Raw genomic sequence first — 15,385 nt, 5'->3', positions numbered from 1 at the left:
CCCTCTCTTCCACCTTTGCCCTCACTGAGATGGAATAGCATAGCAGCCAGGGGTGTACCAATGGCTTCTAGGTCTGCCATGTACAGCTCATCTTTCAATGTGGCCTCAGAAACCACACTAAGACCAAGTAGGTTTTAACCCTTATGCCCATAGCAACCAATCAGATTCCACTTTTTCATTTCCAAAGAAGCTCTGAAAAATAAAAAGTGGAATCTGATTGGTTGCTTTGGGCAACCAAGGCAGTTTTCCTTTGCACCAGTTTTGATAAATCTCTCTTATGTTGCTTGAATGCCTTAAAAACCCCAAAAATAATGGCGGAATTGTTTTTTCATTCCGTCACCCCAAAACAATTTATAAATGGTCAATACATTAGAGGGACCTTTTAACATTTTGCCATTAAAATACAGCTTGTTGTGGGAAAAACAAGCCCTTGTACAGTAATGTACTTTAAAATGAGATGAAAAAACTAATAACTGCAAAAGAATAACCCTTTTTAAAACTTTCTTTTAAACTAAATAGCCCAAAAATGATTTTTGTAATGTACTTTATTAATCAATGATGCTGTTTTCCTACTCAAAAAAGGATCTAAAGTCCTGGATTTTACAGCTGTTTAAAATCCTCATTCTCGTACAGCGCTAACCTGTCAGCGCTGTACTGGTGTATGGATTTATCAGGGGGCTGCAGCGGATACTGCACATGCCAGAGCACAGATCGCTGCTCCTGCCTGTGCTCCCCTCAATTCTGGAACAGCACATTGGTACTAGGGTTGCACCAGGTATCGAAGTATTGATACCCAATCGATACTTTTAGACCAGGATCAATTCAATACCGGGATTTGCTATTTATCGATTCTAGGCTGCGCAGTAGCCTCTCTTAGCGCGTGCCATGTTCTCTTCAGCAGCACAGTGGAGAGGAGGGAGTCCCTCCCTCCCCACTTTGCCACTGCTGCCTCTGCCACTAATGAGAATAGAGGGGGGGGGGGGAGGTGCTGTTGCCACTGCGCCACCAATGAAGATGATTAACCTGTTAATACAAGTGTAGGATGCGGGTGCTGGCAGTATCACACACCTGAGGAGTTAATTGTCGTGGATCGCAGCGCCCTGTCATAGAGGGCGGGTGCTAGGTATGTGATACTGCCAGCACCCACATCCTACACTTGTATTAATAGACCTATGTCGAAAATGAACTGAGACTAAATGGGTATATCATCAAAATATAAATTCTTTATTAAATACAAATTACATATATAAAAAGAGAACATGATACATCAGATAAAAAATAGACTACACCTGAGGAGGTATAACAGCACGTACATATAGAGGAAAAAGACGGGGGAGAGATAGAGACAAAAGATAAATCATCTAGTTCAGTGGTGCCCAACCTACGGCCCGCGGGCCACAAACGGCCCGCAAAGCTGTGTGATCCGGCCTGCGCAGTGACAGGAGGCGGAGCTTGCGCCCAGCTAGAGAAGCAGAAAAAGGTATACTCCGGGGCGGCTGTAGTGGCGCAGTACAGAAAGCCTGGAGGCAAATCGGGGAACGAATGTGAGTAGTAAATCATTTCTGTGACTGTAGGGTGTTGTGTGTGTGTGTGTGTGTGTGTGTGTATGTGTGGACTCTGCAGGGTGCGTTGTGTGTGTGGACTCGGCGCGTCTCTCAACGCTGTCGTTCACGTGTGTAGTTGCTTGCAGTGCTGGGCTCCTACTGTGCGGAGGGCTGTACCTTGTGACCGGACTGTACCGGAGGAAGGAAGGGCTGACTCTTAATGGCGGGCACAGGCGGGCAGTGTGGTTTCAGGAGGGCTGCCCCAATAAGTGTGGCTGGTTCCTTAGTGAGGACAGTTGGGATATCCTGAAGGGCCAGTGGAGTTCATGTGGCAGGGTTCCGGCAGTACATGGCTTTGAGGGGTAAGAAGGGAACCCCTCCTTGTTTGGGAAAGCCAGGACATGAGTGGTGTTCATTGGTCTTGGTTGGAATTAGTGTCCGTTAGCAGTGGTCTGCGCTGTGGCTGGCAGTAGAGAGAGTGCCCCCTTCACAGTAGTAATGCTCACATGTGCCCCCTTCATGGTAAAAATGCCCAGATGTGCCCCCTTCTCAGTAGTAATGGTCACATGTGCCCCCTTCACAGTAGTAATGCTCACATGTGCCTCCTTCATGGTAAAAATGCTCACATGTGCCCCCTTCTCAGTAGTAATGGGCCCACATGTGCACCCTACACAGTAATAATGCTCACATGTGCACCCTTTACAGTAGTAATGCTCACATGTGCACCCTTTACAGTAGTAATGCTCACATGTGCACCCTTTACAGTAGTAATGCCCACATGTGCCCCCTTCACAGTAGTAATGCCCACATGTGCACCCTTCACAGTAATAATGCTCACATGTGCCCCCCTCACAGTAGTAATGCACATACATGCCCCCCTCACAGTGTTTGCATTTCCTTCTGGCAAAGCTACCTGGTTCTGGCCCGCAAAATTTATACCATGTCTAGTGCGGCCCTCAGACGTTTTTTTAGCACTGGCCCTTAAGAATATTTAATTTAGGCTACTTTGGTAACTTTGTTACTGTGCCATGGCTGCTTATCTATGGATAAGGAGATCTAGATGTTACTATGCACTTGCAATTCGCCGTGCTGTCTGTGACCGCCTGTTGATGTGGAGATTTAATCTATTATATGCACTTGCACTTTATATCCTTAGGGTGCTATATGTTTTTATATATATATACACAGTACAGACCAAAAGTTTGGTCACACCTTCTCATTCAAAGAGTTTTCTTTATTTTCATGACTATGAAGGCATCAAAACTATGAATTAACACATGTGGAATTATATACATAACAAACAAGTGTGAAACAACTGAAAATATGTCATATTCTAGGTTCTTTAAAGTAGCCACCTTTTGCTTTGATTACTGCTTTGCACACTCTTGGTATTCTCTTGATGAGCTTCAAGAGGTAGTCCCCTGAAATGGTTTTCACTTCACAGGTGTGCCCTGTCAGGTTTAATAAGTGGGATTTCTTGCCTTATAAATGGGGTTGGGACCATCAGTTGCGTTGAGGAGAAGTCAGGTGGATACACAGCTGATAGTCCTACTGAATAGACTGTTAGAATTTGTATTATGGCAAGAAAAAAGCAGCTAAGTAAAGAAAAACGATTGGCCATCATTACTTTAAGAAATGAAGGTCAGTCAGTCAGCTGAAAAATTGGGAAAACTTTGAAAGTAAGGGCTATTTGACCATGAAGGAGAGTGATGGGGTGCTGCACCAGATGACCTGGCCTCCACAGTCACCGGACCTGAACCCAATCGAGATGGTTTGGGGTGAGCTGGACCGCAGAGTGAAGGCAAAAGGGCCAACAAGTGCTAAGCATCTCTGGGAACTCATTCAAGACTGTTGGAAGACCATTTCAGGTGACTACCTCTTGAAGCTCATCAAGAGAATGCCAAGAGTGTGCAAAGCAGTAATCAAAGCAAAAGGTGGCTACTTTGAAGAACCTAGAATATTACATATTTTCAGTTGTTTCACACTTGTTTGTTATGTATATATTTCCACATGTGTTAATTCATAGTTTTGATGCCTTCATAGTCATGAAAATAAAGAAAACTCTTTGAATGAGAAGGTGTGTCCAAACTTTTGGTCTGTACTGTGTGTATATATATATATATATATATATATACACACACATCAACTGTAGACACAGATATATGCACAACATTGAACTAGATGATTTATCTTTTGTCTCTATCTCTCCCCAGTCTTTTTCCTCTATAGGTACGTGCTGTTATACCTCCTCAGGTGTAGTCTATTTTTTATCTGATGTATCGTGTTCTCTTTTTATATATGTAATTTGTATTTAATAAAGAATTTATATTTTGATGATATGCTCGTTTAGTCTCAGTTCATTTTCGGTATAGGTGTATTTATGTACACTGAGTGGGTTTTTTCTTACTTTTTAGGATCTTTTTTCACATAGTACATTGATACATTACTTGTCTATGTGCATTTTGTAACCTGTATATAATACTTGTATTAATAGGTTAATTATCTTCATTTGTGGCGCAGTGCGCCCCCTTCTTCAGTATTATACTCATTGGTGGCGCAGTGCGCCCCCCCAACCCCTCCATTATTATAGTCATTCGTGGCAATGGCCACAGGGTCCACCCCCCTCCTCATTCCTCCTTTCCTCATTGGTGGGGCAGTGGCAGCTTCCGATCGGAGCTCCAGCAGTGTAATCCCGGGGCTCCAATCGGTTACCATGGCAGCCAGGATGCTACTGAATCCCTGGCTGCCATTGTAAGCTCCCTGCTGCTGTGTGCACAAAGCACAGGGCAGCAGGGAGAGTGTGAAGTTCTATTCACCCTAATAGATCTCTATTAGGGTGACTAGGACAAGGGATTAAAAGAGCCCAGGTTCTAGACCCTCAGGGGCTAATGGTTTTTAAATAAAAAAAACACCAAAATATTAAAAGTTTTAATCACTCCCTTTCCCAATTTTACATATAAAATATATAAACAACAAAAATAAATAAACATATTACAAATTGCCACGCCTAAAAGAGTCCAAACTATTAAAATATTAAAAAACGTGCGATTCGTCGTTTTTTAGTCACCTTGTCCCCCCCAAAAAATAGGATAGGACTGTTCTATTATGGGCTGGATGTTTCATAAAATGCGGAATACACGCAGCTTTTTTGGGGTTTTATTTTTTCGTATGGTATAGAGTATCGCAATGCTTTTTTATTGTATCAAAATCAAATAAAAATTTTGGTATCGTGACAACCCTAATTGGTACCCTATACAGTAGTGCTATGCCAGTATTTAGCTGAGCGGAGTGGGCTCCTGCATAAGTCCGCTCATCTCAGTTCAACGCTCTCTATAGCTCACTCCGCTAAATCCTGACACAGCACAACCACACAGGGTACCGATGTGCTCTGCCAGAATTAAGCCAAGCTTGAGGGCGGCACAGGCAGGAGCAGTGATGTGTGCTCCAGCCTGAGCAGTGTTCGCTTCAGCATTCAGTCACAATCCGTACACCAGTACAGCGCTGACAGGTCATCACTGTACGAGAATGATGATTCTCAGAAGTGGTAAAATCCAGGATTTTGGGTCCTTTTTTGAGTAGGAAAACAGCATAATTGATTAATGAATTAAATTACAAAAATAATTTTTGGGCTATTTAGAATAGTTTAAAAGAAAGTTGTAAAAAGGTTTAGTTAATCTTTAAAGGGGTTCTTCGGGAATTAAGAAAATGAAAATACTTAAATATTACTTTATTAGAAATATATTTTCAAATACTTTTTATTAGTTATAATGGTTGTATTATCTGGGGAGCAATCATCAGGGGAAACAAAATGGCTGCTGTCCCATTAGTTCACACAAAACCTGTCCTGATCACACATGAGGGCAAGTTACTTTACAACACTGAGGTAAAGAGCTGCCTCATCCTCCTCTCTATTTGTCAGGGATTATGATCCTGAATACAGATAAGAACTTTAGCTGAACCTCTGTAGGAAGGACAGACTGTGGTAATGTGTTGCTATGGTAATGCAGACTGTAAACAAGTGCTGCTGCTCATTAGCCACATCTCACCCTCCTCTCATGTCTCCTCATCATCTCCATTCCCACAGAGATTCACCTGTATTCAGGATCATGATTCCTGACAAGCAGAGCAGAGAGGAGGATGAGGCAGCACTATAGCTCATTGTGGTGAAGTAATTTGTCCTCCTGTGTGATTAGGACAGGTTATGTGTGTACTGATAGGACGGCGGCCATTTTAAGTAATTTTAAGTAAAGTAAAGGTATTTGTGAATATATTTATTATAAAATATTTTAGTATTTTCATTTTTTTAATTCCTGGAGAACCCCTTTAAGCACCAAACTAGGCCACACCCTTAAAGGGTTGCGAGACCCTGTAGCCTTCCTTTGGTGCCCTAGTAGTCTTTTGTATATAGAGCAAGCAAAAGTAAGAAACAGGTTGTCCTGCTTAGGCCTCTTTCACACGACCGAATGGCTTTTTCAGTGTTTTGCGGTCCATTTTTCACGGATCCGTTGTTCCATTTTTTGCTTCTGTTGTGTTTCCGTTCCGTTTTTCCATTCCGTTTTTCCGTATGGCATATACAGTGTACAGTAATTACATTGAAAATGTTATGCCCAGCCTAATTTTTTCTATAGATGGTTCCGCAAAAACGGAATGGATATGGAAGACATACGGAGTACATTCCGTATGTGTTCCGTTTTTTTTTGCGGACCCATTGACTTAAATGGAGCCATGGAATGTGATTTGCGGGCAATAATAGGACATATTCTATCTTTGAACGGAAATACGGAAATGGAATGCATACGGAGTACATTCCATTTTTTTTGCGGAACCATTGAAATGAATGGTTCCGTATACGGAACACCAAAGAAGGCCCGTAAACGGAAAAAAAAAAACGGTGGTGTAAAAGAGGCCTTAGATAGTAACATTGCATATTTCGTCCACTGCAGCAGTGAAGATGCTAGCAGGTCTCTGGATGACATATCCAGCCATTACCACGTAATCTTAGCCTGTTTTCAGGCCCCAGCAAGGACCCATTTCTGCCTATTTGTTTGGTTGTTGCAATTCATTAAAATAATACATAGATTGTGTATTATGAGTCCTTCTCTTTTTGGTTGAAGATTCTTGGCTTCTATACTTGCGTACATTCTTGTTGTAGATTCAGCAAGACTTAGTTTTGGTTACTGTCTTTTACCCAGTGCAAATTGCTCTGATTTTACAAAAAATAAGTCCTAGACAGATCTATTGTGTATGTTAAAGACTACGTACACCTTTGTGTGGAATTTATTTTTTTACTATTACGTTTTACTCAATTTGAGCTAAAAATCATTGTTTCAGTTGATCTTTATTAAAATTTTGATCTGAAGTCGATTCGCTCATCCCTAGTAGCAGGATCTGAATTTTCTCTGTTCCATCATGATGTCTCCTTATCTTTGATCTCTGACATTATAAACACTCATTATAGCTCAGTTCTTATCTTACTGATAAGATTTTTCTTAAAGGGTTTCTGTCACCCCACAAAACTAATTTTTTTTTTTTTGGATAGTTATATTCCTTATAGCGCAATATAGGAGAATATAATAGTCTTACTTACTTTCATGCGGCCGATTCTTTAGAAAACGAAGTTTTATAATATGTAAATCAGGGCTCTACCAGCAAGTAGGGCGTCTACTTGCTGGTAGCCGCAGCAGAAAGCCGCCCCCTCGCCGTGTTGATTGACAGGGCCAGCCGTGATCTCCTCCTCCGGCCGGCCCTGTCAGTATTTAAAAAATCGCGCGCCTCTGGTCATTCGGCGCAGGCGCTCTGAGATGAGGAGGCTCGTCTCCTCAGCACTCCCTCAGTGCGCCGATGACGTCTTCTCTTTCGGTGATATCATCGGTGCAGGCGCACTGAGGGAGTTCTGAGGAGACGAGCCTCCTCATCTCAGAGCGCCTGCGCCGAATGAACAGAGGCGCGCGATTTTTGAAATACTGACAGGGCCGGCCGGAGGAGGAGATCACGGCTGGCCCTGTCAATCAACACGGCGAGGGGGCGGTTTTCTGCTGCGGCAGATTTACATATTATAAAACTTCGTTTTCTAAAGAATCGGCCGCATGAAAGTAAGTAAGACTATTATATTCTCCTATATCGCGCTATAAGGAATATAACTATCCAAAAAAAAAGAGTTTTGTGGGGTGACAGAAACCCTTTAAATAAGTGTTTATGACTAGGGATGAGCGAATCGATTTTGGATGAAACATCCGAAGTCGATTTGCATAAAACTTTGTTCTAATACTGTACGGAGCAGGAGCTCTGTACAGTATTAGAATGTATTGGCTCTGGTGAGCCGAAGTTATTACTTCGTGAAGTCGCGCCAGACTTCGTGCAATAACTTCATAAATTAATTTGTACTGTAAAAGACCATTTCCCGAACTCTGGTTCCATTCCATGTGGTACCTTGGAACCAAACCCGAGTTCGGGAAATGTTTTATGCGAATCGACTTCGAATGTTTCATCCGAAGTCGATTCGCTCAGCCCTATTTGACCTTTCACTAATTTAGAGATAAGGTTTATTAGATGACCTGCACAAACTGAAAGTACAATTCACACAGATAGGAAAACTGTTAACTCTTTGTGGCAGAACAGCTCAATATTTTTAATAAAGATCAATTTTTTTGCCCAAAATGAGTAAAATGCAATCATAAAAAAAATTGCCGCCAACAGTGTACATAGCCTTTAAATAATATTTTATGTTTTTGTGTAGGTATTGGAAGAAGCTGGCAAGGACCTGGAACGTTTTGGGCAACGTTTAGTAGATGAAATTGACTCCCTTGGACGTGAATGTGAACTTAATCCACCACACTTGAAGCATTATGATGCCTGGGGACGAAGAGTTGATCACGTCATCACTTGTCCAGCTTGGCAAAAGATGAAGGTAGTTTCTGCAGAGGAAGGCTTGGTGGCAGAAGCATATGAGAGAAAATATTCTAGCTGGAGGTAAATATATTTATTTTGAGAGTATACAAATAAAATGTTTAAAGGGAAAATAGTTGGATATCTACATTATATACTGTTAATGACAAGCACATATGCTTTATTTAATTAGCACTTTGCATAAAAAGCACTATTGTAGCAAAACAGACAAGTAATGTAACCTAAAATAATCAGCAACATATGATGGGCATGGCTGTGGAGCTCAAGACAGCAGTGGCAGGTAGTAAAAACAGCATTATAAGTGGAAAAGAACAAAAATAATTCCTGGTCTAAATCAAATAGAAGCAATGAAACAGTCAATAATAGCACTCTATAAAAAACATTGCATATTAGGAGAGTGAGAGGAGGATATCCAAGCACTCCATATCTTGGTAAACCGTTGGTGGTGTCCATTGTCAGTTTTTCTGAAAGAATAATATTGTTAATTTTGGCAATAAACATGAAAATATGAAGGTCAGGAGTTTTTCAACGTGAAGAAACATGGATTCTTGCTAGTAATAATATAAATTGCTCCAATTTTTTTAAATCAAGCCTGGCATCCCCACATAAACAAAGAGTTGGGTGTTTGGGGCATGAAAAAAACTGTCACTTTCTCAGTTAAATAAATCACCTGTGACCAGAAGTTTGTCTCTACTGGACAAGACCACAAGATATGGTGCATACCTCCACAAGCATTGGGTCCCCCAAAACATAGGGTTGACACTAGGGATCAACCGATTATCGGTTTTACCGATATTATCGGCCGATATTCAGGATTTTCAAAGTTATCGGTATCGGCATGTAACCTTGCCGATAACGAATCGCGAACATTAATCGCGCTGCTGTCAGAGCGATCCATGTTCCCTCAGCAGCACAGGGGAGAAGGAAGCAGTGTCTCCTTCCCCCTGTGCCGCTGCTGCCGCTGCCACCGATGAGAGGAGGGGAGGGGCTGTGGCCACTGCGCCACCAGTTATGTTAACTCACTCATTCATTCAAATTCAACAGGAGGCGGGAGCTGGCTGCAGAATCATATAGCTGCACCCAACCTCTATGAGCGGTAGCTGTGATCCGCGGCAGTTAATCCCTGCTGTACCTGAGGGGTTAACTGCCGCGGATTGCAGCTACCACTCATAGAGGTTGGGTGCGGCTATATGATTCTGCAGCCAGCACCCGCCTCCTGTATTTGAATTAATGGGCGAGTTATCTTCATTGGTGGCACAGTATTAAACCCCAGTATTAAAAACATTGGTGGTGCAGTGCGCCCCAAACCCCAGTATTAAAAACATAGGTGGCGCAGTGCGCCCCCCCACCCAAGCCCCCCAGTATTAGTCATTGGTGGCAGTGGCCACAGGGTCCCCTCTCCCCTCCTCATTGGTGGTGCAGTGGCAGCTTCTGATCAGAGCCCCAGCATTGTAAGCCTGGGGCTCCGATTGGTTACCATGGCAGCCAGGACGCTACTGAAGCCCTGGCTGCCATAGTCAGCTCCCTGCTGCTGTGTGCACAAAGCAGCAGGGAGAGTGTAAAGTCCTATTCACCATAATAGAGCTCTATTAGGGTGGATAGGACAAGGGTTCTAGCCCCTAAGGGGGCTAATAGTGTAAAAAAAAAACACCAAAATATTAAGTATAAATGAAAAACAAAGATTTACAAAAAAACAGCTAAGCGTTAACAATAAACATGTTCATTTTCAGCAGATTTGTGTGGGAATGTTTTATTTTTTTCTAAAATGAAAATGCACAGAATATCTGTATAAATTATCGCCTATCGGCCTGAAAGTTCACAGATTATCGGTATCGGCTCTAAAAAATCAATATCGGTCGATCCCTAGTTGACACTGAATGGAACATTGCTTTAACCTCCTAACAGTCACATTAAAATTGGAAAAATCCTCCCAAAAATATCACTTTTTTTATTGTAGATTTTTAATGTCTGAAGTAAATCTAATTTTAATCAATGTCCAGCAAAAAATATATCTAATTAATGGGTTAAATATCAAGAATAGTAGTCCAGCTGAAGCATAACCCTAACAAATCTATAGGTAAATATTTATTAATAAATTACAAAATCTTATCCTTATATGTCCAGGCGCACACCAGGCCAACCATATAACTGTTAGGGAGTGGGGTAACTGACCCTATTGACATATACTATAGCTAGGCCCTAAGCCCAGAGGCGGCTCCTAGTGGTGGAGCCCCCCTGTCCTCCAACCTGGCTAACAACTCCTGTACAACCCTAAGGGGATGGCTATTAGGTATGGTACAGGATGTTGGGCTGGTGTGGGCATGGACAGAGAGGATCAAAACAAAAAATGATAAAAGAGCACAGTGTATACAGCCCCGACGATAGGGTCTATCATCAGGTACACGGTGCATCCAATTACAAAACTACAAAAAACTCCTAGGTAAGATAGCTCTAGATGCCACAGAAATAACCCGTGGTAAACCCCAACGCGTTTCCCCCACGGTGTGGGATCATCAGGGGGTAATAGATAAAAGATAATTAAATAGATTCAAGCGGAGTACAGAGTAAACGGAAGGAGGCCCAGATACAGTTGGCGCATCTGTACAAAAACCGTTCAGTACATGGTGTGAAATATGACATTAAGTAATAAGATCAGAATTGTTTGGACCAGATGACAATCTTGGGAGGGACGGATAGAAGGACATATATCGTCAGTCCTGAAGTATCATATGCGTGCATCATATCTGTGAAGAAAAAGGAGGATATCCATATATACATATAGATACTTAAGTATGCATCCCAACACCACATACAAAAGTGTGAGAAACCATCACCAGTATGGGTTAAATTAGAGGGATTCACTCACAGTATCATGAGGGAAATTCCTTATACTTAAGTAGATTCGATCAGTCATATAGATAATGCAGATGACTCCCTTGTAGATAATGAAGTATGCAAAGACCAATCGTGTCACTGATGTTCACATGTATCAATCACAGAGGTAGGCTATAAACACAATGAGACAATCAAATAGTGGAGGGTCATAATACTCTCAGCCCACATGAGATCATCGAGGTGAAATAAAAAGGTGAGCATACCTTCAGATATATGTTGAATCACATACCACAGTCACCCATGCCAGGTTAGCCTGTTAAATACCGGTCCATTATATGACAGAGAAAAGCATATATCACTAAGGCCACACTGCAGACAATTCATGTCTAAGGGTGCATTGGTCAAGTTACTTACTGTTTGTAGTCACGCCGCAGACATACGTCCCCTCCCTGGGTCCAACAATTACTCTCTCAGAGTTAGCCCCTCTTATAGTAGGCACCAGAGGTCCTCTAATTGTATACACCTGTGTTGGGGCGGCGTCCCAAACCACTCCTCCACATAGGGCTGCTGTATATGCCCTGTATACAGCATACACGAGGGACACAACGGACTTCCTCAACAAAATTGATGCTCTGGTCCTTGACTTTGACTGCATTTTATGCAGTATTGATGTCGAGTCGCTATATAGCTCTATTCCACACCAGTATGGCCTCAAGGCCATTGAATATTTTTTGTGCGCAAGGGGTATTCAGTATGAGCTACATAACAGCTTCATTATCAGGCTGCTTGAGTACACCTTAACTCATAACTTTTTCCTGTTTAACTCCAAATTCTACCACCAGCTCAGGGGGACGGCGATGGGCAGCCCTTGTGCCCCCACCTACGCCAACCTCTTCCTGGGCTGGTGGGAGGATACTCTCGTCTTTCCTGACCACGTCGTCTGGTGGTCCAAAAACATACAGTTTTGGACTCGCTATATAGACGACGTGTTCGTCGTCTGGAAGGGTAGCTCTAATGAGCTCAAACAATTCGTATCTGACCTCCATACGAATGAGATCGGACTCCACTTTACCTTTGAACAACACCCGTCTAGTATTACATTTCTTGACGTTAAGGTTACTATAGTGGGGGATCGACTTTCCACAAACATCTATAGGAAAACCACGGCGACGAATTCTCTCCTTCACTGGAGCAGCTACCATCCTACCTCCCTCAAACGTGGCATTCCCAGAGGACAATACCTCCGGGTACGGAGGAACTGCTCCGGTGATGAGGCATTCTTTCACGAAGCGAGAGCCCTCCAGGATAGATTTGTAGCTAGGGGTTATCCTCAACCAATACTTAAGGAGGCCTTCAAGCACGCCCAGGTTAGAGATCGAAGTGATCTTCTTATCCCCAAAACTAGGAGACCCGATAGTCCCCAACCGATGAGAATTATCTCGAATTTTGATACGGCCAATCAGAATGTTAAGAAAATCTTAAGTAAATATTGGCCAATTCTGAGTATGGACCCCGACCTCTCTGAGGTCGTGACTGAACGTCCGTCCGTCTCCTATCGTCGGGGCAGGAGCCTTAGGGATCGGCTGGTGACCAGCCACTATACGCCTCCAGTCAAGGCGGGTACCTGGCTGGATCGCAGACCGGTGGGACTTTACAGATGTGGTGGCTGTAAGGCTTGTATGTTCCTGAATACAGCAAGAACCATTACTGGATCAGTATCTGGGCAGACCTTTCAGATACGTGACTTCATTAATTGCAAGTCTAAGGGTCTCATCTATCTATGCCAATGTACCTGCCCCCTCGACTATGTCGGGAAAACTATTAGGGAGTTCAGAAGACGAATCCTTGAGCATGTAAATGACGTTAAAAACAAGGAAGTTACCCCGATTGCGACACACGTTAACGAGGTTCATGGGGGCGACCCCAGGTGCATTCGCTTCACTGTACTTGAACTGGTACATCCATCTCCACGTGGGGGCGACTGGGACAGGAGGATCCTACAAAAGGAGAGCGAATGGATCCATAGACTCCGGTCCCAGTCCCCCCGCGGGTTAAATGAAAGACTGACATTTTCATGTTTTTTGTGACCTTTTCTGGCCTTTTGGCCCTTTCCCGATAGGTCCCTATTCCTATTCCCCGTCCCCTTCCCTCTCCCTATTCTGTCCCTGCAATTTATGAGCCCGGTAGTTAGTACTGTCCCTTTACTGGACCAGGTGCGTGAAGCACCGAAATTGTAATTATCTTGAACGGTGATTATAAATGGTTTCACCGGCTTTATTATATATTGTTTCATCGGCTCTTATCTATTTACTTGTTAATCTTGTCCTTTATATTTGTACCCCCGATCACCTACTCCTCATGAAAACATCTGTATGGTCCATGCATATACTAGGATGTGTAGGGAGGTAGGGCATTGTCGCCCTTTTTGGCGACCGTATCATTTACCCTGCCCCTTTCATGTTCTGGTTTTACCATGCACCATAACTGCGGTTATTACCTGTGTTAGGCAGCCGTTTCTATTCTGCCCATAGTGTTCTGTCCAATCCGGCGGTTTGCGTTCCATGTTGGAACGCAAGGGCCCGATGAGATGACGTCATACCCGGACGCCTTCCATGTGACTAGCTATCTGTTTAGGCTTGCTCCGGGTTGGAGCTTATGTCCCGATGACGCTACTTCCGGCAGCCTTACCGGAAGTCGCGTGACGCGCGTTCCACCCTGGAACGCACGCTACCACTCATGGCGCTTAATATGCGCTTCAACAGGGCATATACAGCAGCCCTATGTGGAGGAGTGGTTTGGGACGCCGCCCCAACACAGGTGTATACAATTAGAGGACCTCTGGTGCCTACTATAAGAGGGGCTAACTCTGAGAGAGTAATTGTTGGACCCAGGGAGGGGACGTATGTCTGCGGCGTGACTACAAACAGTAAGTAACTTGACCAATGCACCCTTAGACATGAATTGTCTGCAGTGTGGCCTTAGTGATATATGCTTTTCTCTGTCATATAGTGGACCGGTATTTAACAGGCTAACCTGGCATGGGTGACTGTGGTATGTGATTCAACATATATCTGAAGGTATGCTCACCTTTTTATTTCACCTCGATGATCTCATGTGGGCTGAGAGTATTATGACCCTCCACTATTTGATTGTCTCATTGTGTTTATAGCCTACCTCTGTGATTGATACATGTGAACATCAGTGACACGATTGGTCTTTGCATACTTCATTATCTACAAGGGAGTCATCTGCATTATCTATATGACTGATCGAATCTACTTAAGTATAAGGAATTTCCCTCATGATACTGTGAGTGAATCCCTCTAATTTAACCCATACTGGTGATGGTTTCTCACACTTTTGTATGTGGTGTTGGGATGCATACTTAAGTATCTATATGTATATATGGATATCCTCCTTTTTCTTCACAGATATGATGCACGCATATGATACTTCAGGACTGACGATATATGTCCTTCTATCCGTCCCTCCCAAGATTGTCATCTGGTCCAAACAATTCTGATCTTATTACTTAATGTCATATTTCACACCATGTACTGAACGGTTTTTGTACAGATGCGGCAACTGTATCTGGGCCTCCTTCCGTTTACTCTGTACTCCGCTTGAATCTATTTAATTATCTTTTATCTATTACCCCCTGATGATCCCACACCGTGGGGGAAACGCGTTGGGGTTTACCACGGGTTATTTCTGTGGCATCTAGAGCTATCTTACCTAGGAGTTTTTTGTAGTTTTGTAATTGGATGCACCGTGTACCTGATGATAGACCCTATCGTCGGGGCTGTATACACTGTGCTCTTTTATCATTTTTTGTTTTGATCCTCTCTGTCCATGCCCACACCAGCCCAACATCCTGTACCATACCTAATAGCCATCCCCTTAGGGTTGTACAGGAGTTGTTAGCCAGGTTGGAGGACAGGGGGGCTCCACCACTAGGAGCCGCCTCTGGGCTTAGGGCCTAGCTATAGTATATGTCAATAGGGTCAGTTACCCCACTCCCTAACAGTTATATGGTTGGCCTGGTGTGCGCCTGGACATATAAGGATAAGATTTTGTAATTTATTAATAAATATTTACCT

At 43.1% G+C, this 15,385-nt stretch overlaps 1 protein-coding gene across 2 annotated transcripts in view; it reads left to right on the top strand.

Moving 5' to 3' along the window:
- The window catches only part of LOC120988912 (acyl-CoA dehydrogenase family member 11-like), a 195,788-nt gene that overhangs the window by 66,635 nt on the left and 113,768 nt on the right, over positions 1–15,385 (top strand). For both annotated transcript variants that reach the window (XM_040416695.1, XM_040416696.1), the window contains exon 3: positions 8,281–8,513. In XM_040416695.1, the coding sequence (XP_040272629.1) occupies positions 8,281–8,513 (233 nt within the window). The remainder of the gene's footprint in view (positions 1–8,280; positions 8,514–15,385) is intronic.

The sequence above is a fragment of the Bufo bufo genome, chromosome 2, assembly GCF_905171765.1.
Source record: "Bufo bufo chromosome 2, aBufBuf1.1, whole genome shotgun sequence".
Lineage (NCBI taxonomy): Eukaryota > Metazoa > Chordata > Amphibia > Anura > Bufonidae > Bufo > Bufo bufo.
Note: the sequence above shows the minus strand (reverse complement) of the source record. Positions and strands in the feature narration are given on the sequence as shown.